The sequence below is a fragment of the Trematomus bernacchii genome, unplaced genomic scaffold (assembly GCF_902827165.1).
Source record: "Trematomus bernacchii unplaced genomic scaffold, fTreBer1.1, whole genome shotgun sequence".
NCBI classification, from domain to species: domain Eukaryota; kingdom Metazoa; phylum Chordata; class Actinopteri; order Perciformes; family Nototheniidae; genus Trematomus; species Trematomus bernacchii.
In genome coordinates, this window is record NW_022987720.1 from 28,693,019 (window position 1) to 28,712,788 (window position 19,770).

A 19,770-nucleotide genomic window follows, 5' to 3' on the forward strand; every position below is an offset into this window, starting at 1 on the left:
ACCTGCCAGATATCTCTATGCATTGCTTGCTGCTGCTATTGCTGCAGCTACTCTACGTTGCTGCTGCTTGCCTGACCCACCACCACCCCAGCTTCCACCCCAGCTTCCACCTGTAGGCTCTGGGGGTTAGTTATTTAATCATCACTCATCGTGCTATGTATATCTGTGGAGTGATGAGACCCGAGCCTAGACGCCAAACTCAACTATATGCTGCTTATAATAAACATGTTAAAGAAACACGTGAGTTGTCTGACTGAAACTTGTTTAATAAAGAAAAACAAATGGACCGTAGATACACGGATTCCCGTCCTCATCTACGCTCTTATTTTGTAAGGTAACTTCCGGTAGCAGAATATTTAAGTTTAGTAAATCCCTTTTTGACCATGATAAAGAAAAACGCCTTGTATTTCAATTTTGGTTTTTCAATTTTAAAACAAAAATTAAATATCCAGTAGTTTTTTGTTTTTGAATATCCTTTTGTGGAAAGAAAATCCAATAACCAAAACATACACTGACCAGCCTTGCTATCATTCTACATTGGTACTTACAGAAAAACATTTTTATATCGAGTTATTTTCTGGAATTGATAAACAATATAGCCAAGAGCAAGCAGCAATTTACAGCTCCCCATTCAGCTGTGGAACGTGTCGACACACAACGAATAATATGTCTGTCACTGGGATTTATAATGTCAGGTGTGTTGTTATAAAAATATATTGCTCCTTGTGAGAAAGTAAAAACAGAAGATATAGTGAGATGTACTGCTATTCACTTTCAGTTAGACTTTATTTCCTAAGTAAGAATGAGACACCGTCCTGTCACTTGGTGCAGATTTAGTGAAAATATTTGTTAATAGTCATTGTTTTTTTATGAACACACAACATTATTTCAATTTTCCATGAAGGAGAAGTCACATTTAATTTTGAGAATGCTGTGAATTTAAATTCTTATTAGAAAATACTTGCAAAAATTTGAAGTGACTGTTCAGAATCTTTCAGAAATAGGAACCGGTTAGCAAAATTGGAATCACTGCATCTGTAGTTTAATTATGTATCATCAATTAACTTCATAGACCAGTGAACTCAGAAGAAAATATGCTATTGATTTGACATAATTGTCATGAAATGTTGACTCAATGACTGCATGTGAATTGCCTGGAACCTATTTTAATTTGTTAATAAAAATACACATTATTTAGGATTTATGACATTCCTCTTATGGCATTTGAGAAGTGTATACTTTATAACTGAAGATACAATGAATGTAGTTGTTGTGAAGTTTTAATGTCATCAAAACAACACAAAATCATGCTTATAATATATGTTTTAATGAGTTTATGTTTTTAGACAAACTGAGCAGCTTGCATTACTTAAGCATCCTGGACACAGAGCAGCAACCTCCTGTAAAACTTGTTAAATATGGTGCTTCAGGAAGTTTAATTATATTTGAATTAACTGTCTGCTGGCTCGCCGATGAGAATATATGACGAGCCAGTAAAACACATGTCATATTTCTGCAAGGTTGACATGATTTTAATGGAATGTTCCTCCTGTCACAGGGTGGAGATACAGGGGCTAAAATATTTCAGATGGCAGGGGAAATCTGTCCTTTATGCTCAGTGGAACCGTGTGTGTGTGTGTGCGTGTGTGTGCGTGTGGGTGGGTGGGTGTGGGAGAGGACGAGAGTGCTGTGTCCATTAACACTGAATATGTGTCAGTGAATTATATTACATTATATCATATAATATAAAATTGTATTTTGCATTTATTTATATTATTTTATATTGAATTATAGTTTATTTTGTATTATGTTTTATTATATCATATTTTATTATATTATATTATATTTTATTACATTATATAATGTTAAATGATATTAGATTAGCTTTTTTTTCATCCCAATTTTTGAAATTGTTTTTGTTAAAGCAGCATGAAAACAGATTATCATAACTATGACATTCATAATGTAAATAGGCCTATACAGAATAAGTCCGTATAAACTATAATAGACCAATCAACTACTAACAAAATATAAATCTGGTAAACTAATAACATTATACAAAAGATGCGATTTTAAAATTTAAAAGCAGCTAGCTACCACTCTGTTTTGTGTGTGTGTGTGCATGTGTGTGTTTGTGTGCACCTTTTATATGCATGCATGTGTTATTTAGGATGTTCCATGTGACTGGTGTTGTGGCAACAGTTAGCCAGTCCACAGCTCCTGGTGATCTTTGTATCACCAATAGGTCAAAGAAAATGAGTGTGTGTGTGTGTGTGTGTATGCAAGTGAGAGAGAGAGAGGGCGGGTTTGTCGCGACTCAGCAAACATTCACTGCTGGTATTGGCAAAGCAAGCGGTAGAATGACGGATAGAGCGGCCCGGAGAACAGGCGGCCCCGGCTTCCTGACGGCCTTTATTGACATCCATGTCAAAACTAATATCCGTTAACTTATGAAAGGGCACTCGCTTTGCAAAACATATTTGGCCTAGTTCTCACTGACTCATCTCGGATCAATATTACCGTACCATTTTTAACCATTTTGACATTTTTTATTTGCTTACAACAGCTATTCCAGAAGAATTTATCACGGATGCCCTTTATTCTGCCTACTCTAGGATCTGTTTGTCAGGCTTAATAGAGTGGTGTAGTGATGATGTATTTGTGTAGGCAGACCCAGAAGTTAGCATCACAAGGGCTCCCTCGACAAAAAGCCAATATCATTTTTCATTACATGCAGAAAATAAGATCTGTGGCAAACATACATTTAAGATACTTACCGGTTTTGTTCAGCAGGATAATCTCCACATATTAATAACACTTTTCCTATTGTTGAGGCGTTAATGCAATCTCGAAGAGTAAAAGACTAATGTTTGGCTATAAACAAACAACAACATGGTCACATGACCTTAAGATACCACTGCTAAGCTATAGGTGGCTAATGTTTGGCCTAATGACGTTTAGTAGTCTAATTTAGTCACTTCTTAGCCATTGTTATGACACATAAAAGCTTCAGACGTTCACCAGTAGGGTATTAACTTTGTTTAAATCTCTTCAGCTTGTCTTAACAGAGACCTTATTTCAGGCATCTGACCAAAAACAATTACAAACAATTGTGAAATTGGAAGTGCTAAAATGCCAACTCATTCCCAGTTCTTAGGACTCATTGCTGCACCACTATAGTACCACAGTGACGCGTCCTAAAACCCGGAAGTAAGTTAGCATTTTACCACTTCCGGTTCCTTCGACAAAAACCAATGCAATTTCTCCATAGGATTTTGGAAAATAGCTGAAATAAGGTCTGTGGTTGAGACACATTTAAGAGATGGATCACGTTTTGTTCTACGACATTAAATCCATCAGCAGTGACCCCGCTGGTGATTTCTGAAGAGTTTACGTGTCTGAAAAACGATGGTTGTTACCAAGTGGCTGAATAGGACTACAGAAGTTGTCGAGGCCGTTGTACGTCATTACACCGAACACGTAAACACTCCCGCTAAGTTTGTGTTTCCCCCTGTTCTGCTTGAAAGCAAGTACCTGCCTCCTGCAAACTGTTCAAACAAACGCTTCAACTTGTACCATTTAGAATCTGTATTTTTGAATATGGATCTTAAGTTGGCGTGACGTTGAAGCAGTGTGTGTATGTGTGTGTGTGTGTGTGTGTGTAGGCAGCCCCCTAGTGAGCGTCTGTTCCCCGGTGCTTCAGGCTTTGCGGCGGTTTCTGAGGCAGTGTCAGGTGGAGTCTCCTCCTCCTGTCTGAAGGTGGCCACACAGGCTGCCAGCGCCGCATCTGCCCTGTTCAGGTACACACAAAAACATACTGCTTTACATATACGTGCATGTAAATACATATTGTCAAGGACACTTTGTATTGTGCAGTGTTTATTTTACTAATATAAGATTGAGATGACTAGACTTTTCAATTAAAACTTGAGGAAAAACAGGATAAAATAGATAAAATATTATTTTCAAAAATAGCAATTGTTTATCAGCCTGTAACTATACCCTGTAAATAAAGTTTAAAATAAAATACTAAAATAACAAGGATATTTGCCACAGAAATAAGACTATAGGTAAGAATAAGGGTCAAAGCCATGAATATAAAAGCTATGATTGTTCTCAGAAAGTCCTTGGAGGCATTTCTGTAATAATGAGATATGGAAACAATCAAAGTTGGACTATAAACCAGCCAGTTTCTCACACAGTCAATTACTGAGTCAACCATGAACACACACAAGACAGTACACACACATATAGCGTGAACACCATGTCAAAGGTAAAATAGTAAACACAAACTCAGAGACACTTTGCCTTACACACAGAACTATTGATGTCGGCAAGGACGCTTGAAAAAGCCACTGGCAAATCCATACCATTAGTCACAAACACACACACACACACACACACACACACTCAGCTATGCACATTATGCTACTCTCTGCTCCATCCTCTTTCCAGCTTTCAACATCTTCTCCACCTACTTAAAACAGTCATATAGCGCTGTGTAATTGAATGTGAGGTGTTTCCTTTGTTATAGTACTATTGCTAGTTTTTAAATCATTACATGGTTTAGGACCAAAGTATATTGTTGATCTCCTACATAATTACAAACCATCAAGGTGCCTCAGGACTTCTGGGACGGGTTTGCTATCGGTTCCGAGAGTAAAAACAAAACATGGAGAGGCAGCGTTTAGCTATTATGCCCCGACAATCTGGAACAAACTACCCAAATCATGCACGTCCGCAGAAACTCAGACTATTTTTAAATCGAGACATATCTCTTTGCCGCTGCTTTTAATTGAGCTGCTTATATTCGCACTACAGTATGCCATTTAAACATGTATTGTATACCTGTTGTGTTTATTTTATTATCTTTGCTTTTTTAATGCCTGTTTTTACTGTATTTATTCCTAAAAAGTATTTTAATTTGTTTTGTAAAGCACTTTGAATTGTCGCGTGCTGAAAAGTGCTATATTATAAACTTGCCTTGCCTTAAAGTGCTGCCACTCTGAATCATCCAGACTGAACCACCAGTCCAGACCGGTGCTTTATGGGAAGATAGAAGGATTGATTGAAGCCATCACTAACAGATTCCCCGAGCTGCCACTACCCTCTCATCCTCATCGTGGAATCTCTGTGAGTTTGTTTGATCCACAAAGATTAACAACTCTAAAGAAGAGAACGATCTCTGCTGTGTATCTGAGACTTTATCTTTCGTTGATTCTCCAGAGAGCGTTAAAAAAAGACACTGACATATCTGACTTTGATTCTATCTATAAAAGTGTCACACGCTACCTATTTGATTGACAGGTGGGATCAAGGGGGATTTCATTCTTCCATGATGGAACAAATGTCGTTTTTTTCCCCTCTAGCTGTCCTTCAATGCTGGCGTTTTTTTTTTTTATAGACTTGAGCATCACACGTGTAACAGGGACAGAAAGATGTGTCTGGGTGGCATGCCATCATGTCACTATAGAAATAGAAGAAAAGTATATGTCTTTATACCAGGTGTCAATAGAGTGACAGATTTTTTCATTGTATTTTGGATTATTGCAGAAAATAAACTCTGTGGCAAGCACACATTTATGATATTTATGAATTGTTCAGCAGGATCCTTTTTATATATTAACTCCACTTTTATGATTTTTTAAGCGCAAATGCAACATTCGGAAGTAAAAAGTTAACATTATGCTATAAAGGAACTACATCAAGGTCAAATGACTACAAGTCGCCACCGCTAAGCTAAAGGCAGCTTGTGTCATAGATGAGAGTAACACATGCGTCACTTCCGGGCGAAAATGACGGCCCCGCCCACTTTTGGGGGAAAACAAAGCTGTCATTTGAATGGCGGTCAATTCCAATTCTGAAGTTTTTGCCAATCCGATCAGAAATTTAAGAAAACCGTGGATTTTCTGATCTTCAAAGAGCCCGATTACGATGGCCAGACAGGCAAACAATTACATTAAATCATTGGAAATCGACGAGCGGGCTCGATATATGGTTAAATATAGCAGTTGGTGATCGATGTCCATAGATGAGAGTAACATCTATGTCACTTTACGGCCCCGCCCACTTTTGGGGGAAACAACGCTGTCATTTGAATGGCGATCAAGCCTGAAGCCACAGAGGAAGTACAGAAAAACGTAACTCTGGATTTGTTTTAATGTTTGAGGTGCAATAAACGACACAGCAGCTTGTTGGCATGATAAAACAATTATTGTCCGCCTCGCTCATGAGTAACAGCTGGCGAAATGACGGCCTCTCCTACTGATTTTTATTTAACCATATATCGAGACCGATCGTCGATTTCCAATGATTTCATGTAATTGTTTGCCTGTCTGGCCATCGTAATCGGGCTCTTTGAAGATCCAAAAATCCACGGTTTTCTTAAATTTCCGATCGGATTGGCAAAAACTTCAGAATTTGTATTGACCGCCATTCAAATGACAGCGTTGTTTTCTCCCAAAAGTGGGCGGGGCCGTAATTTTGCCCGGAAGTGACGTAGGTGTTACTCTCATCTATAGAACTAAATGGGAGTATTGTGTGTTAATCGCATTCTTTTTTCCAGGCCTCTGACCAAAAACACCTTTAACAAACAATTGACTGGCGATGGAATTGGAAGTGCTAAAATGCTAACTCATTTCCAAGTTTTAGGACTCATTTCTGCAGCTCTTAATGGGACCTAGAGTAAATATTTCACTGAAGAAAACAAAGAAGGGTTTCAGGGTTTTCTCAGCAGTTGTTTAAATGTTTTAAATACATTTTAAGATATTGATTAAGTGCTTTTATAAGATGATGTTTATTTAATTTCTCCTCATCTTTCTCTGTTTTCTCCCAGAGGAATCTGACGAGGTCAGGCAAAGACAGCCAGGCCTCAAGAGCCGAGGGATTTCTGTTCCAGGCGCTGATCTGTTTTCAGGCTGCCTGCAGGTCAGCACATCGTCCAGTCACACACTCAGGGAGCTTAATGGGATCACTTTGATAGTTAAAGGGAATAAAGTCACAAGTGTAATTTGTTTTCCATTGTTTTATGATCAATTTTAAAGTGGACCTATCATGCAAAATGCACTTTTTGATGTCTTTTATACATCAACATGTGTCCCCGGTGTGTCAGGGAACTCACGCAGCGTCAGAAAATAAAACCCTCTCTCTTTCCCTCCGTACCCAAATCTCTAAAAACGGGGCTACAACGGAGCTGATCCAGATTTGCGTCCGATATGACGTAATATCTGAAATGTGGACCCACGGCCCTATCAGAAACGTTGCTATCAGAAACAATGCCCGACTGTTTTGGACGTAATATGGTCGGTGTTTACATTAGCATCGCTAACACTCAGAGCTAACCTGTACTGGAGAGCATGTGTGTGAAGAAGCAGGAAATAAAAAGGAACTCACCTTGTGTTATAACCGGCAAGAGAGAAAGCCTTTGAGCTCCATACTGTTTCAGAAATAATCCTTGATAATCCATGATATGGCGTTTCATCACGGCAGTATTTAGTTTAGACAGTAGCTGCCGGGTCCCGCATGAGCTCAGCCCTCTCCTTTTTCTTTTTTAATCAATTTCTTTAAAAAAAAAAAAAGCTTTATACCCCAAATCAGCACTTTAGAAACAGGAAGTGAAATGGAGGGATATGAGGCATGGCTAGAATGGCTGATCTGTTTGGTATTTTGAGCAAAACACTTCATAGACATGTTTTTTATATATTTTTATATATCTGAGACCTATGCTATTGCCTAAAAATAGCATGATAGGTGACCTTGAAATTAAATCTAATCTTAACAAGTATTACCTTTTGCCTTTATGATTTGCTTTTCTCAAGTACAGTTTTTGAAAGTAGTGTATTGGATCAAGTGTTCTCTTTTTCAAATGCCCAATTAGAATATTATTGCATTTTAGAGGAGCCATGGAGGTTTCAGTTGAAATGTAGATGAAGTCATTGAGTTAAATCTGCAGGTTTTTCTTGTGTGTTTTCTATGTTATTTCTGTGTGTAGGTTAGTGGTTATGTTTGTGTTTATTTGTGTTTTCTAAGGCTGGCTGAGGAGTGTGCATCAGAGCCCGTCCTGAAGGAAAACACATTCACAGCTCCCTCTAAACAGAGCCAATCCCAGGACTCACTGGAGTCTCTGTGCAAATGTCTGCTGTGCTGCTGCGACTCCGTCTGGATACCCACTGTCATTGTGAGAACACACACACACACACACACACACACACACACACACACACACACACACACACACACACACACACACACACACACACACACACACACTAGTCTATCGATCACCACCTCTGCTGTAGTGCTAGTTATTGTTTTATTTTCTAGTGTATTTTCAAGGTTGGTTCTATAGAGTGGTGCAGGAATGAGTCCTTAACCCCGGAAATGAATGCATTTCAACACTTGTCTCTTAAGTTTTTGGACGTGTTTTTGGTTAGATTCCCAAAATAAGGTGTCAACACAATATTTGTATGTATGTTCTACGTCTCTACGACATAAAATATGTCAGTAAATACTTCACTGGTGAATGTCTGAAGCTTTTTTGTGTCCTTGAAACATCGGTTGCTAACTACTGCGAACATTAGCCGCCTTTAGCTTAGCATATCGACGTGAAGTCATGTGAGCGTGCTGTAGTTCCTTTATTTGATTTATTATCATTGGCTTTTAACTTCATGAGATTGCATTTTCGCTTCCACTATTATAAAAAGCTGTTAATATGTGACGATTATCCTGCTGATCAAAAAGTGTTAGTATCATAAACATGATTTTTGCCACAGAGCTAATTTTCTGAAATATTTTAAAATCCAATTGGCTTTCTGTCGAGGGAACACTTGCGATGCTAACCTCTGAGTCGTCCTCCAAAAAGACACCGTCCTGTACTTCTCTATACAAGCTAACATTAAACCAGACATGAAGAAAGTGTTCAAAGTTTTTTTTACTTAAAGATATCAGCTAAAAATGTCTCCAGTTAATTACTTACATTAAGAAAATAGTTTTTTGTATTACAAGTTTTCTGAAATAGCATGTTTAAATATGCAAATAGAAATAATCTCATTAAATATGCGCATATTTTAACACATTTCAGGAACACAAACCTGAACATTGGATAAAGCCAGGTTCAAAATTCTTGTTTCATTTTGTAGTCATATTATAATCTAAATTTGTTATAGAAGGGATTTTGGATATCTCTTTTTATCAGCTCTAAAATATCAATTTTCGCTGTGTTTTTAGACTATGAATGATATATGAACAAACCCTTCTGTAAAAACCTTCAGAATATTGATAGGAATAAAACTGGAAGGTTTGGTGTATGTAAGTGCAACTGAAGTGGAAATGTCAGAATAGGAGAAAAAACTCATTTTGAGAAAACGACCTTTAAAGATTGCTGTGAGTCGCTACCTAAACCCTGCTGTTCTCTGGATGACAGCTTGCGCATCGACGCACTCCGTGAAGATATTTCATGTTCGGGATCATACGTTTTTTGTCTAACATTGCTTCGTGCAAGTGACAATTGTTGTCCTCTTCTCTGTGAACATTTTTTTTCGCTGTTCTTTTGTCATTTTGAGATTTAAATTTCCAGCGGAAAGCTAAACTAGGAAGTGTTTTAGCACACCACGTGAACAAATCCAAGGTCAGAAATTGACACCAGCCAATGAGATTTAGTTTCTTGGTTTAAGACCCCTTTGTACTTTCACGATTGGTTGCTGATACAAAGGAAATGACCATATTTGGATCCGATGAGATTGTGCAGGAGACACGGAGCTTTCCAACGATACCTCTGATGACATGGTGCAAACAGCGGTCGCGGTACTTTATGTTACGTTAGAATGCTAACTTTTGGTGAATTTAGGAGAAATCTACAGATGCAAATAGACAAACTATAGTCAAATAAACACCTAACTGTGTATTTTGTATGTTTTCCTTCCAAAAGCCTGAAAGAAAACATGTTATGGAATCACAATAGCACAAAATCTCAAAATTGACCAGTGCATGATAAACGATGTTTTTGCCTGCCGTGTCTCGCCTTAATTGCCTTTGATTTCTTTTGTGTGTGTGTAGAGAATGTGTCAGGAGGCACCCCACGCTCAGATTCTGCAGCACTTCTACTCCATCCTGTCCTCCCAGTTCACCCTGGTTCCGTCTCTCATGCCTGTCTTTGTGAATAAGCTAGGTGAGTAGGGCAATTCAACTGTACAACATAATTATCAGGGCCAAAACTATTCAAAGTAACGATATTACCACGATATATAAAGGTCATATTAATCTTTTTCTTTGTTTATACTGTAGTCAGTTTTGGCAAATTACTCACACTCAAAATGAAATATTCTAAAAACAAATAACCGAGTGAACAAAATAAAAGATGTCTTTATACATTGCCCTTCTCGGTGCAGCATTGCAATTAAACTAGAGCAATTTAAATGAGTAATACAAGAACAATCCCACCTTGAAGCGGTGTAATAATTAACTTAAACATTCACAGTCACAACAAATAAAAGTCTCAACTGGCGAAGTGCAGCACTAAACAGAATTTAGGAGCACTCAAACTTGGTGTAGCATAAAAATAGGTGTTGCAGTAAAACCGGAACAACCAAATAATAAGAGTGCTCTCTTTTGTCCTTATGAAGGCCTGTTTTTAAAGTGCTTTTACTAGGGATGCTACAGTCGCGGAAGCATGTTCTCTCCCCCCCCGCTCTCTCATCACCCTCTCTCTCTCTCTATCTATCTCTCTCTCTCTCTCGCTCTCCCCCTCTCTCTCTCTCTCCGACAGCCTGTCCAGTTAATATATGCAGCTCACTGATCCAGTAAGGAGTGACCCGACAGTGAGAATAAATATATGTATAACTAGTTTATCTTGTTCAGAAGGTAATAAAAAAGCTAAGTGTGTAAGGTCTACCTCTTAGTGTGTGTTTTGCTCTGCTCACGCGGTTCCGTCACAGACACAGCGGTGGAGCTCACACACGTGCATAGCAGCCTATTTAATGTCTATCTTTCGCAGCACACGATCAAAAGGACTGCCAGACTGGCTGAAGCACATTTTGGGGCGGACCCGATCGATCGGAGCATCCCTAGCTTTTATTGAAGCACCTACAGGAGTTTTTCCTTTAGTTTTCCTACTTTAAGTCAAACTGAGCGAAGGTTTTGTTGAGGAAAATAAGCATCTTAGCAGACGCCGGATCCTCTTCTCATTAATCCCTGAGACGGCACTAGAGAGTCTCTTGGATGCAGAGGCAGACAGTTTGGGGTAATTGTGAAGCTTTCTCTCTCCAGTACTGTTGTGAACTGTCCGACCTTGGGATGATTTGCTCTGCGAGGCCAACAGACCCTTTCTCTGTCTCACTCTCTGCTAATATTTCATCAGATTCACTGCCAAGGCTGCTGCCGGCTCACATTCGACGTGGTGGGTTTTTCACAGTCTGCCTCTGACACTTCACTGGCATCCCTTCTTACATTTATCTTCTCCACCTTAGCATCCTTAGCATGACTCAGCTTATCTGCATTTGTAAAGTATCTTTAAATAGATAAAAGACATGTGTGCTTCAATAAAAACGAATTTAATTAATTTGAATACTTTTTTACAAAGGGCGTATAGAATAACATATTCACATAAAGAATATCATATTCACATAAATGTAAGAACTTAAAGGTAGGGTAGGTAATAATGGAGAAACCAGCTCGAGTGTGCTAGAATTTGAAAGTAAGCAGCCGAAAAAAATCTGCCCCTTCCTTCAGACTTCCTTACAGAGCCCCTCCTCCAACACACACGAACGCGCACATGACCAATGAGGGCACGAGATAAGTTTGTGCACAGATGGAAGGCTGACAGGCAGGTAGGCCATCCAGTTATTTTAGCCGGGCCGGCTCAGATGATTGGTCGTGCTTTTTACAGCGCCACGGCTTCCACAGATGACATTTTTTAATGTATTTATTGTCAAAGCATTTCATGTATTCATTGCTATCGGGATGTTAAGAGCATTCCATGGAATATAACAAATAGTGTTTCTGAAGTGAATTACCTACCCCACCTTTAACTATTTAAACTAATAATGAGCATAAAAAGATAAAATTAAAAGGAATACAAATATTTATATTATTTTAAGAGAAAAAAATGCAATTGTATTACAAAATATTGTAGTTCAATTTTAACAATATGTAAAAATGTGAATATTATGAAGTGGTGTATAAGCATAATTAAAGATAATAATGATGAAAACTAGATAATTGTACATGCACAATGTCACACAGTACTAATAATAAGTATTTCACGGTTGCATTATGGCACAGTATTTGAGTTCTTATTGAACAGTTTAGGTATAAAATATTTCCAAATCTGCCCTGATGGTTGTCAGGGGTGATGAAAATATAAAGATAAAGTTCTAATAAACTGCACTGAGGTTTGAGTCAGCTGGTGTTTTTTAAATTAGCCTCAGATGTTTTGACTTGTTACTGAACATACTGCTGGTTTTGGAAAACTAAAGGCCTGTGAGTGTCGAGCCCACAATGTTTGGAAAGAAAAACATCACGATAATCAAACAAACTGTACTTCTAAAAAAGCCTGCTGTTTTGTTCCCCATGTTGTGTTCGGGTCTCCCGTGACCCGTTTCAAGTTAAAATTATATAATAACTACGCTCTAGTTTTTTTTATCGGAACGAGGCTTCATGATATCCACCACAGCTATATAAACACTACAAAACAGATTTTGACAATTTTAGCCAAGTCTGAAGGTCTCTAAAAAAAAAAGTGTATAATTTGGTGTTCGGGTCTGGGAAGACCCAGCAGCATTGTTTTGAGGCGAAGTTCCGCCCATCTACCCATGGGACCTTATTTCGGAAAAAGTATGTATTGAAGTCAATGGGGAGAGAAAGATTATCTTTAGATTCCGTTTGAATTGTGCCACGAATTACACATATGATGTTTGTCAATTTAAAAGATAATTTTGCAAGTCAAAAAAAAAAATTGTTGTCGTAAAACTGTGAAGTAACACTTTTTTTTGTGTGAAACCGCTCAATGGACTACATCTCCCGTCTCGCACCACACACCAAGACGGCCGTCACGTTGGCACATTTCACTTCTTTCTTTCAGAATGAGGCGAAAAGTATTAAAAGAGGTGAAAATCACTCCAAGTCTGGGCATGTTGAGAGTTGTACGTACATACAAGGGGAGTTAGTCGGTTCGTAAGAGCCAGCATGCGGGACCGGGATTCTGGGATTTGTAGTCTTTCTAGTTGCGTATTTTTCATAGTCTTATATTTCAACAGTTTTACGACTTTTTTGACATGGAAATTATTTGTTAAGATTGACAAACATCATATGTGTAATTCGTGGCACAATTCAAACGGGATCGAAAGATAATCTTTCTCTCTCCATTGACTTCAATACATACTTTTTCCTAAATAAGGTCCCATGGGTCGGAAGTAGATGGGCGGGACTTCGCCTCTCTATAGGAAAGAACGAGACCCCGCCTCCCACACTGTATCCAGTTCTTATTATACATCCATGACCCCAGCCCCACCCCCTTCATCCACTGTAACAATAATTTTTCGCAACATGCACCTGGTCTCCCCTCCCTCTGCCCCCCTCCCCCCACGGGAACTCGACCTTTCTCAAAGAATATGTACACTAACACTTGAACCTGAACACACATATGCACGTGTGCAATATGTGGTGTAATGTGTTTTGGGCCATAACATTAAATTACAACAGGATTGTACGGTTATGAATGCATTATAAGTTAGTTATGATGTAGTTAAAACAATATTGGATGATAGTCATTTTTTTTGTGTTTTGGACTGAGATACATCATGGGTCAAAATTGACCCACGAACACCATGAACAGTAACAGCTTTTGAACACAACACAAGGGTTAATACAGATTTGCCAATTAAGTACCTTACTTATAATACAGTTTGTCAAAGCCTTGCATGTCTAAACCGGAGCAATTATACTATTAAAGTTCACAGCTAATCATATAAAGAGCAAAAACCCTAATTGGATTTCATTACCACATAGATTGTATTCTCCTCTGATACAGTTAAACCTTTCCTGTTTCTGTGGATACTTAAAAATAGTAAAAAAAAAACATTTTAAGCAGATTCAAGCAAATATAATGCTAACGTGTTGATTCTGTTCACTCAAATTAGTGTTGATGGAATTTAATATCCCTGCAGGGTGTAAAAACTCAGCTATCTGTCCAAAGCTGACAGTCCACATGATGATCCTCAATTATTGACAGGAAACACGTCGCCCCGGGCATCGAGACAATCCACAGTGGTGGCGTTAAGGAGGGAACTTTATATTAACGCTGCGAGCGGTCAACAGAGCAGAACGGAAACTTTCTGCTGATACGACTGAGCTGTACGTTGGCTCAGGTCCACAGAGAGGTAGCTTTATGAAATGAAAACTTCCCTCTAATAAGTGAGGGCTGCTATCTCTCTCTTTCCATGCTCCACTGATACTGCCAAGGCATTAAGTACATCTTAACGATATAGCTTCTTCTCCTCATAGAATTAGAACAGGATTGCTGTCCTATTACCTCTGCTGTGGCCAAGTGATGAAGGGTATTTTTAGAATATAGAGTGCATTGGGGGTGTAGCTTGAGGACTAATAGAGTGGCACAGTGATGTCGTTCTTCTGTAGGCCAACGCGGAAGATAACATCGCACGGGTTCCCTCGCCAAAAAGCCAATGGGATTTATCCATTGGATTTTGGAATATTGCCGAAAATAATATCTAAGTTATGATATATAGAATAATCTCCACGTATTTACACCACTTTCATGATTATGAAGCATAAATGAAATCAGTGGAAGTAAAATGTTACGCTATAAAGTATTAATAGTAGTTTATGTCGTAGGACAAATCTCTCAAGCTTGTGTCAACCAGAACTTACTAAAACCAGCAGTGCTTAAATGCTAACTTGTCAGGATTCGGGAAAAGGTAGGACCCAAATGCAGTTTAAAAGGGAAGCGGGTTTCCAAACAAAAGCGAGCTTTATTCAAACAAAGCTGTTGGCATGAAAAAACAAGACAAAAACTGTGAATCATAAACAGGTAGCATGAGGTAAGTGACAAACATGGAGAGTGAGAAAATACAACGAACCGACATGGAGCACAGGGGAAGACTAAATACACAGAAGGGTAATCAGAGGACAAGACACAGCTGGGCAGCGGAGGCAGAAAACACAAGGGCAACAGGTGAACACAATCAGACACAGGAAGGAAGACCAGACATAGAATTTCAAAATAAAACCATGACAAGACAAAACTCAAATCGTGACATAACTCATGTCCAGGTCTTTAAGACTCATTCCTCCGCCACCATATTTAGTCGCATTGAAGCTTTAGACATTCACCAGTGGGGTATTTCCTGGCGTATTTTATGTCCAAACTTATTTCAAGCATCTATCAAAAACACATTCAAAAGTTGATTGAGTTCGAGACGAGTGAACCCGAAGTGCTGTAATGCTAACTCATTCCCTGGTTTTAGGACTCATTTCTGCACCGCTTTATTCTATATTAAAGTAGTGAGGCTTGGGTGTCATTGAGTGTGACTGAATTTTTTTTCTTTTTCGTCAAGTTATGGCACAATGGTGTTCCTCTGCTGGGAGAACTTTTGTTTTCAGAAGTGTTTTATGAATAGTATTTTTCCATCTTTATCTCCTTCCTCATCCTCTGCTCTTCTGCAGCCTCGTCTGGTTTCTTCAGGCTGCCTCTGGAGCACAAAGGCTTGCTCTGTGCGGGGAACAGGTACAGTGGAACAAGATAACCCGACACACACAATGAACAAAGCACTGCTGTCTGCAAGGTGCTACAGTGTGTGTCTATGTGTTAAACCGTCGTGACTCAGAAAGTATTTTACCAACACTCCCTGTCGGAGCAAATTCAACAGATATTCGACTCAGGCGTCTTTTTATTTCAGAGCTTTTGCTCAGCAGCATGTCAGTCTCAGAGCAACGGATCTGCAGCTTCAAAGCCAAAAGTGTGTGTGTGTGTGTGTGTGTGTGTGTGTGTGTGTGTGTGTGTGTGTGTGTGTGTGTGTGTGTGTGTGTGTGTGTGTGTGTGTGTGTGTGTGTGTGTGTGTGTGTGTGTGTGTGTGTGTGTGTCGTGTGTGGTCATGAAGGCGATAGGTCCCCGCTGCTCTGAGCTGCAATGAAACTGAACCATGCAGGGTCTTGGTTTCATATTTGAAAAGACCAAGTCAAGGCACATCCTGTCCTGTGTCTCACAGTGCACTCTTCACTGTTCGGACCGTGCATTGTGGGAAATGTGTGCTCTGTGTGCCCCTTTTCTCACTTTCTTTTTTTAATGTATTCCAGTCGGACTTTTCAGTGCATTTCTCCCTCTTGCACTATGTGTTACATTTACACAGCGTTACCTCATACTCCAGACTGTAAACATTGCACACTGCTCTGTATATCTCTCACAATTTTGGCACAATGCTAAACTAAAAACACTTGTTGACTAGCTCCTTTTTTGTTTTTAACAACGTAGTCATTTTTCTGTTTTTGTACGCACCAAAGTGAAAACCTACCTGGCAATAAACCAGATTTCTATTTCTGATTCTTCATTATCTTTTCAGGCACCAACGTCTGAACGCATCATGCTGTGGTTTTCTACAGAAACTCAGCATGTGTCTACTTTTCCAGTCAGACCCTGCTGCGAGCTCCTGCCAGAGTGGTATGCGCGCACACACACACATACACACACACATACACACACACACACACACACACACACACACACACACACACCACACACACACACACATACACACACACACACACAGAGAGACACACACATACACACACACACACACACACACACACACAGAGACACACACACACACACACACACACACACACACACACACACACACACACATACACACACACACACCACACACACACACACACACACACACACACAGGCCTGATAAGGACTCCAGATGGTTTTACCTTAATCTAAACGTCCAAACCTATAAATAACTCTGAAAAAGCTTTGACTTAATAGTTTGTCATTCAAGATGTTATTGACGTGCGATATTTTGTTCTGTAGATTTGTATTATTGTGTATTTAAACACGTTTACAGCTCACTTTAAAGTTACTGTGCTCAGAATGTGTCAGCTGATTAAATGTTATTTAAGTGAGTAAAAACAAATGCCAAAATCCGGTCCTTTCTTCCTTCAAGCCGCTTTAACTTCCCCCGAAACATTTGATGGTAAACTGCAGTTGTTCCCTGGAGACAGGATGTGACTTTGAGACCCGAGTTGACTAAAATATTTCTTAAAGGTAATGAGATGTAAGAGCGAGTGTGTAGGTGTGTGTCTTTGAATAATGGCTTCTGCAGCGCCACACTGGTGTTCCTCTTCCTCGCTGCCTGCCTCACGTTCCTCACCCCTTATCTGTTACTTTCTTTTTCAGCCTGTTGTTTTCTTCTCGGCCATGAATTTTTACATTTGACTCTTCCATTTAATGCAAGATATTTCTGTTATTTCAGACGTTGTTATACAGAATTGGGAATGTTTCTTTTTCTTTCCTCTCTTTGCCATCCTGTTCTGTATACTCTCTGCAGGAATGACTCAGCATTTTTGACACTTCTGGTTAACTGAAATGAGGTCTGTCGTTAACACAGTTAACAGTTGCACTTACACATCACTGTACCTGTATGCCAAGGCAGGTTTGCCATCACTTACTGTACGGAGGCTCAGTCATTGGTACACGTTTATTTATAAAGCTTTGTTGGGTAAACTCCCGTATTATATCTGCTCTCTGATAACACAGAGTTGCAAGCAGCTATTGTCTGAGATCGCATGATGTAGTATTGTGAGATGTGCCAAGAGCAAGGACTGTCTTAGGTAAGACAGCTTTTATGTGCGCAGCTCCACTTGCTTGGAACAATCTTCAGCAAGAATTGAAACTGAGCAATCTCATTCCTCTGCATGTTTTTAAAGCTAGGCTAAATGAAATGCTCGTTGATACTATGGGTACTTGTAAATGTCTATAACTATGTAAATGTATCCTGTAAATATAATGTATGATGTCCTTTATTGTTTTATGTTTCATGTGGAACCTATATGCTGCAGGTCTCCCTTGAAAAAGAGATCTATGATCTCAATGCAGAGATGGAGTACTCGAGTCCTGGACTCGGACTCGAGTGCCGATTTTCGGGACTCGTGACTCAACTCGGACTCGCGCACTGATTGACGCGACTCGGACTTGGACTCGTGAATTCTCGCGCACAATGACTTGGACTCGGGCTCGGACTCGTGAATTATCGCGTACGCTGACTTGGACTCGGGCTCGGACTCGTGAATTTTTCCCCCCATGATGACTCGGACTCGACTTGTACATTGACGCTCCGACTTGGACTCGGACACGAACACAGGTAATGATGACTCGGACTCGGACTGGACTCGGACACTCCTTGGGTGACTCGGACTTGGACTCGGACTCGAACACAGGTAATGATGACTCGGACTCGGACTCGACTCGGACATTCCTTGGGTGACTCGGACTTGGACTCGGACTCGACTACGACTCTCCCTTGGTGACTCGGACTTGGACTCGGACTCGAAGAGTGGTGACTCGAGAGTGACTTGGACTCGTGAATTGGTGACTTGACTACAACACTGTCTCAATGGGACCAATCTGGTTAAATAAAGGTTTGAAATGAAGTGAAATGAACACAAGCTGAAAGATGTTCATGTTAAATCCCCCACTGGTGAATGTCTGTCATAAAAACGGAGGTTGCTAACAAGTGTCTAAATGAGGCTGCTAAACATCATCACTCTGAACATTAGCCGCCTTTAGCTTAGCGGTGATGATGTGAAGTCATGTGTCCGTGATGTAGTTTGTTTATTGCATCCTTCTGTGTTTTCTTCAGTGAAGGTATTTTAGTGTCGCATTTATAAAATAAAAAGCTGCAGGAATGAGTGCTAAATCCCAGAAATTAGTTTTTACCACTTTCGGGAATAGCTGATGATCTTTTACCAATGGGAAGATCGGTGGTTCGATCGCAGGCTCCTGCAGTCGACATGTCGATGTGTTCTTTGTCAAGATTAGGGCTGCAACAAACGACTCATTTGATAATCGATTCATCTATCAATTAATGAAACGATTAATCGACTATTCGAACCTTGCACAATTTCTCAAACGCTCTTATTTAGCCATCAACTTTTAGATTTAGCTTGAGGTTGTTTTAGGCATGTGGAAACTAACAATGAAGACAATAAAGATGAATACTTGATTCAAAAATACATATATTATTAAATTGCGAACAAAATTAACATTGCTTTTTATTTAAATTAAATAAATAATATTTCACATCAAAAGAAACAAATCGTATTAAATAATGTGATGACAGAACTGTAAACAGAATAGCTGAAACTTTAACAAAATAAATAACTCCGTTACCTCTAATCATTAACCCGTGTTTGTATAATTTTGTTAACTCTGTGTGTTGCTGATGTGGACAAGTTACTCGTGGATGGGGCTACAGAGCTACTAGAAAACACAGTCGAACCCGGTGCATTTCTCCGTCTGAATGTGGTGCACTTTTGCTAAATGTTTAGACAAATTGCTCGTGTTACCGCCCTTGCATGCTAAACTCTTATTGCACTATTGGCATCGAGCATTGTCCACATCGAGACATTTAACCACACCTTGGAGCGCTTAGTTCTCCTCGCCATCCCCGCCGTGTGTTGCATGCATGTAGCAGCCGTGTGTGTGTGTGTTGCATGCATGTAGCAGCCGCGTGTGTGTAAACTGCCCCGCCCCCTCAC

General features: G+C 39.5%; 1 protein-coding gene across 1 annotated transcript in view; it reads left to right on the plus strand.

Annotated features, from left to right (window-relative positions):
* LOC117493072 (meiosis inhibitor protein 1-like) overlaps nucleotides 1–19,770 on the plus strand; it is a 125,154-nt gene that overhangs the window by 46,365 nt on the left and 59,019 nt on the right. The window contains 7 exon segments of the mRNA XM_034143462.1: nucleotides 3,666–3,800; nucleotides 5,019–5,133; nucleotides 6,836–6,927; nucleotides 8,029–8,176; nucleotides 10,054–10,165; nucleotides 15,676–15,736; nucleotides 16,569–16,666. Of these exon segments, the coding sequence (XP_033999353.1) occupies nucleotides 3,666–3,800; nucleotides 5,019–5,133; nucleotides 6,836–6,927; nucleotides 8,029–8,176; nucleotides 10,054–10,165; nucleotides 15,676–15,736; nucleotides 16,569–16,666 (761 nt within the window).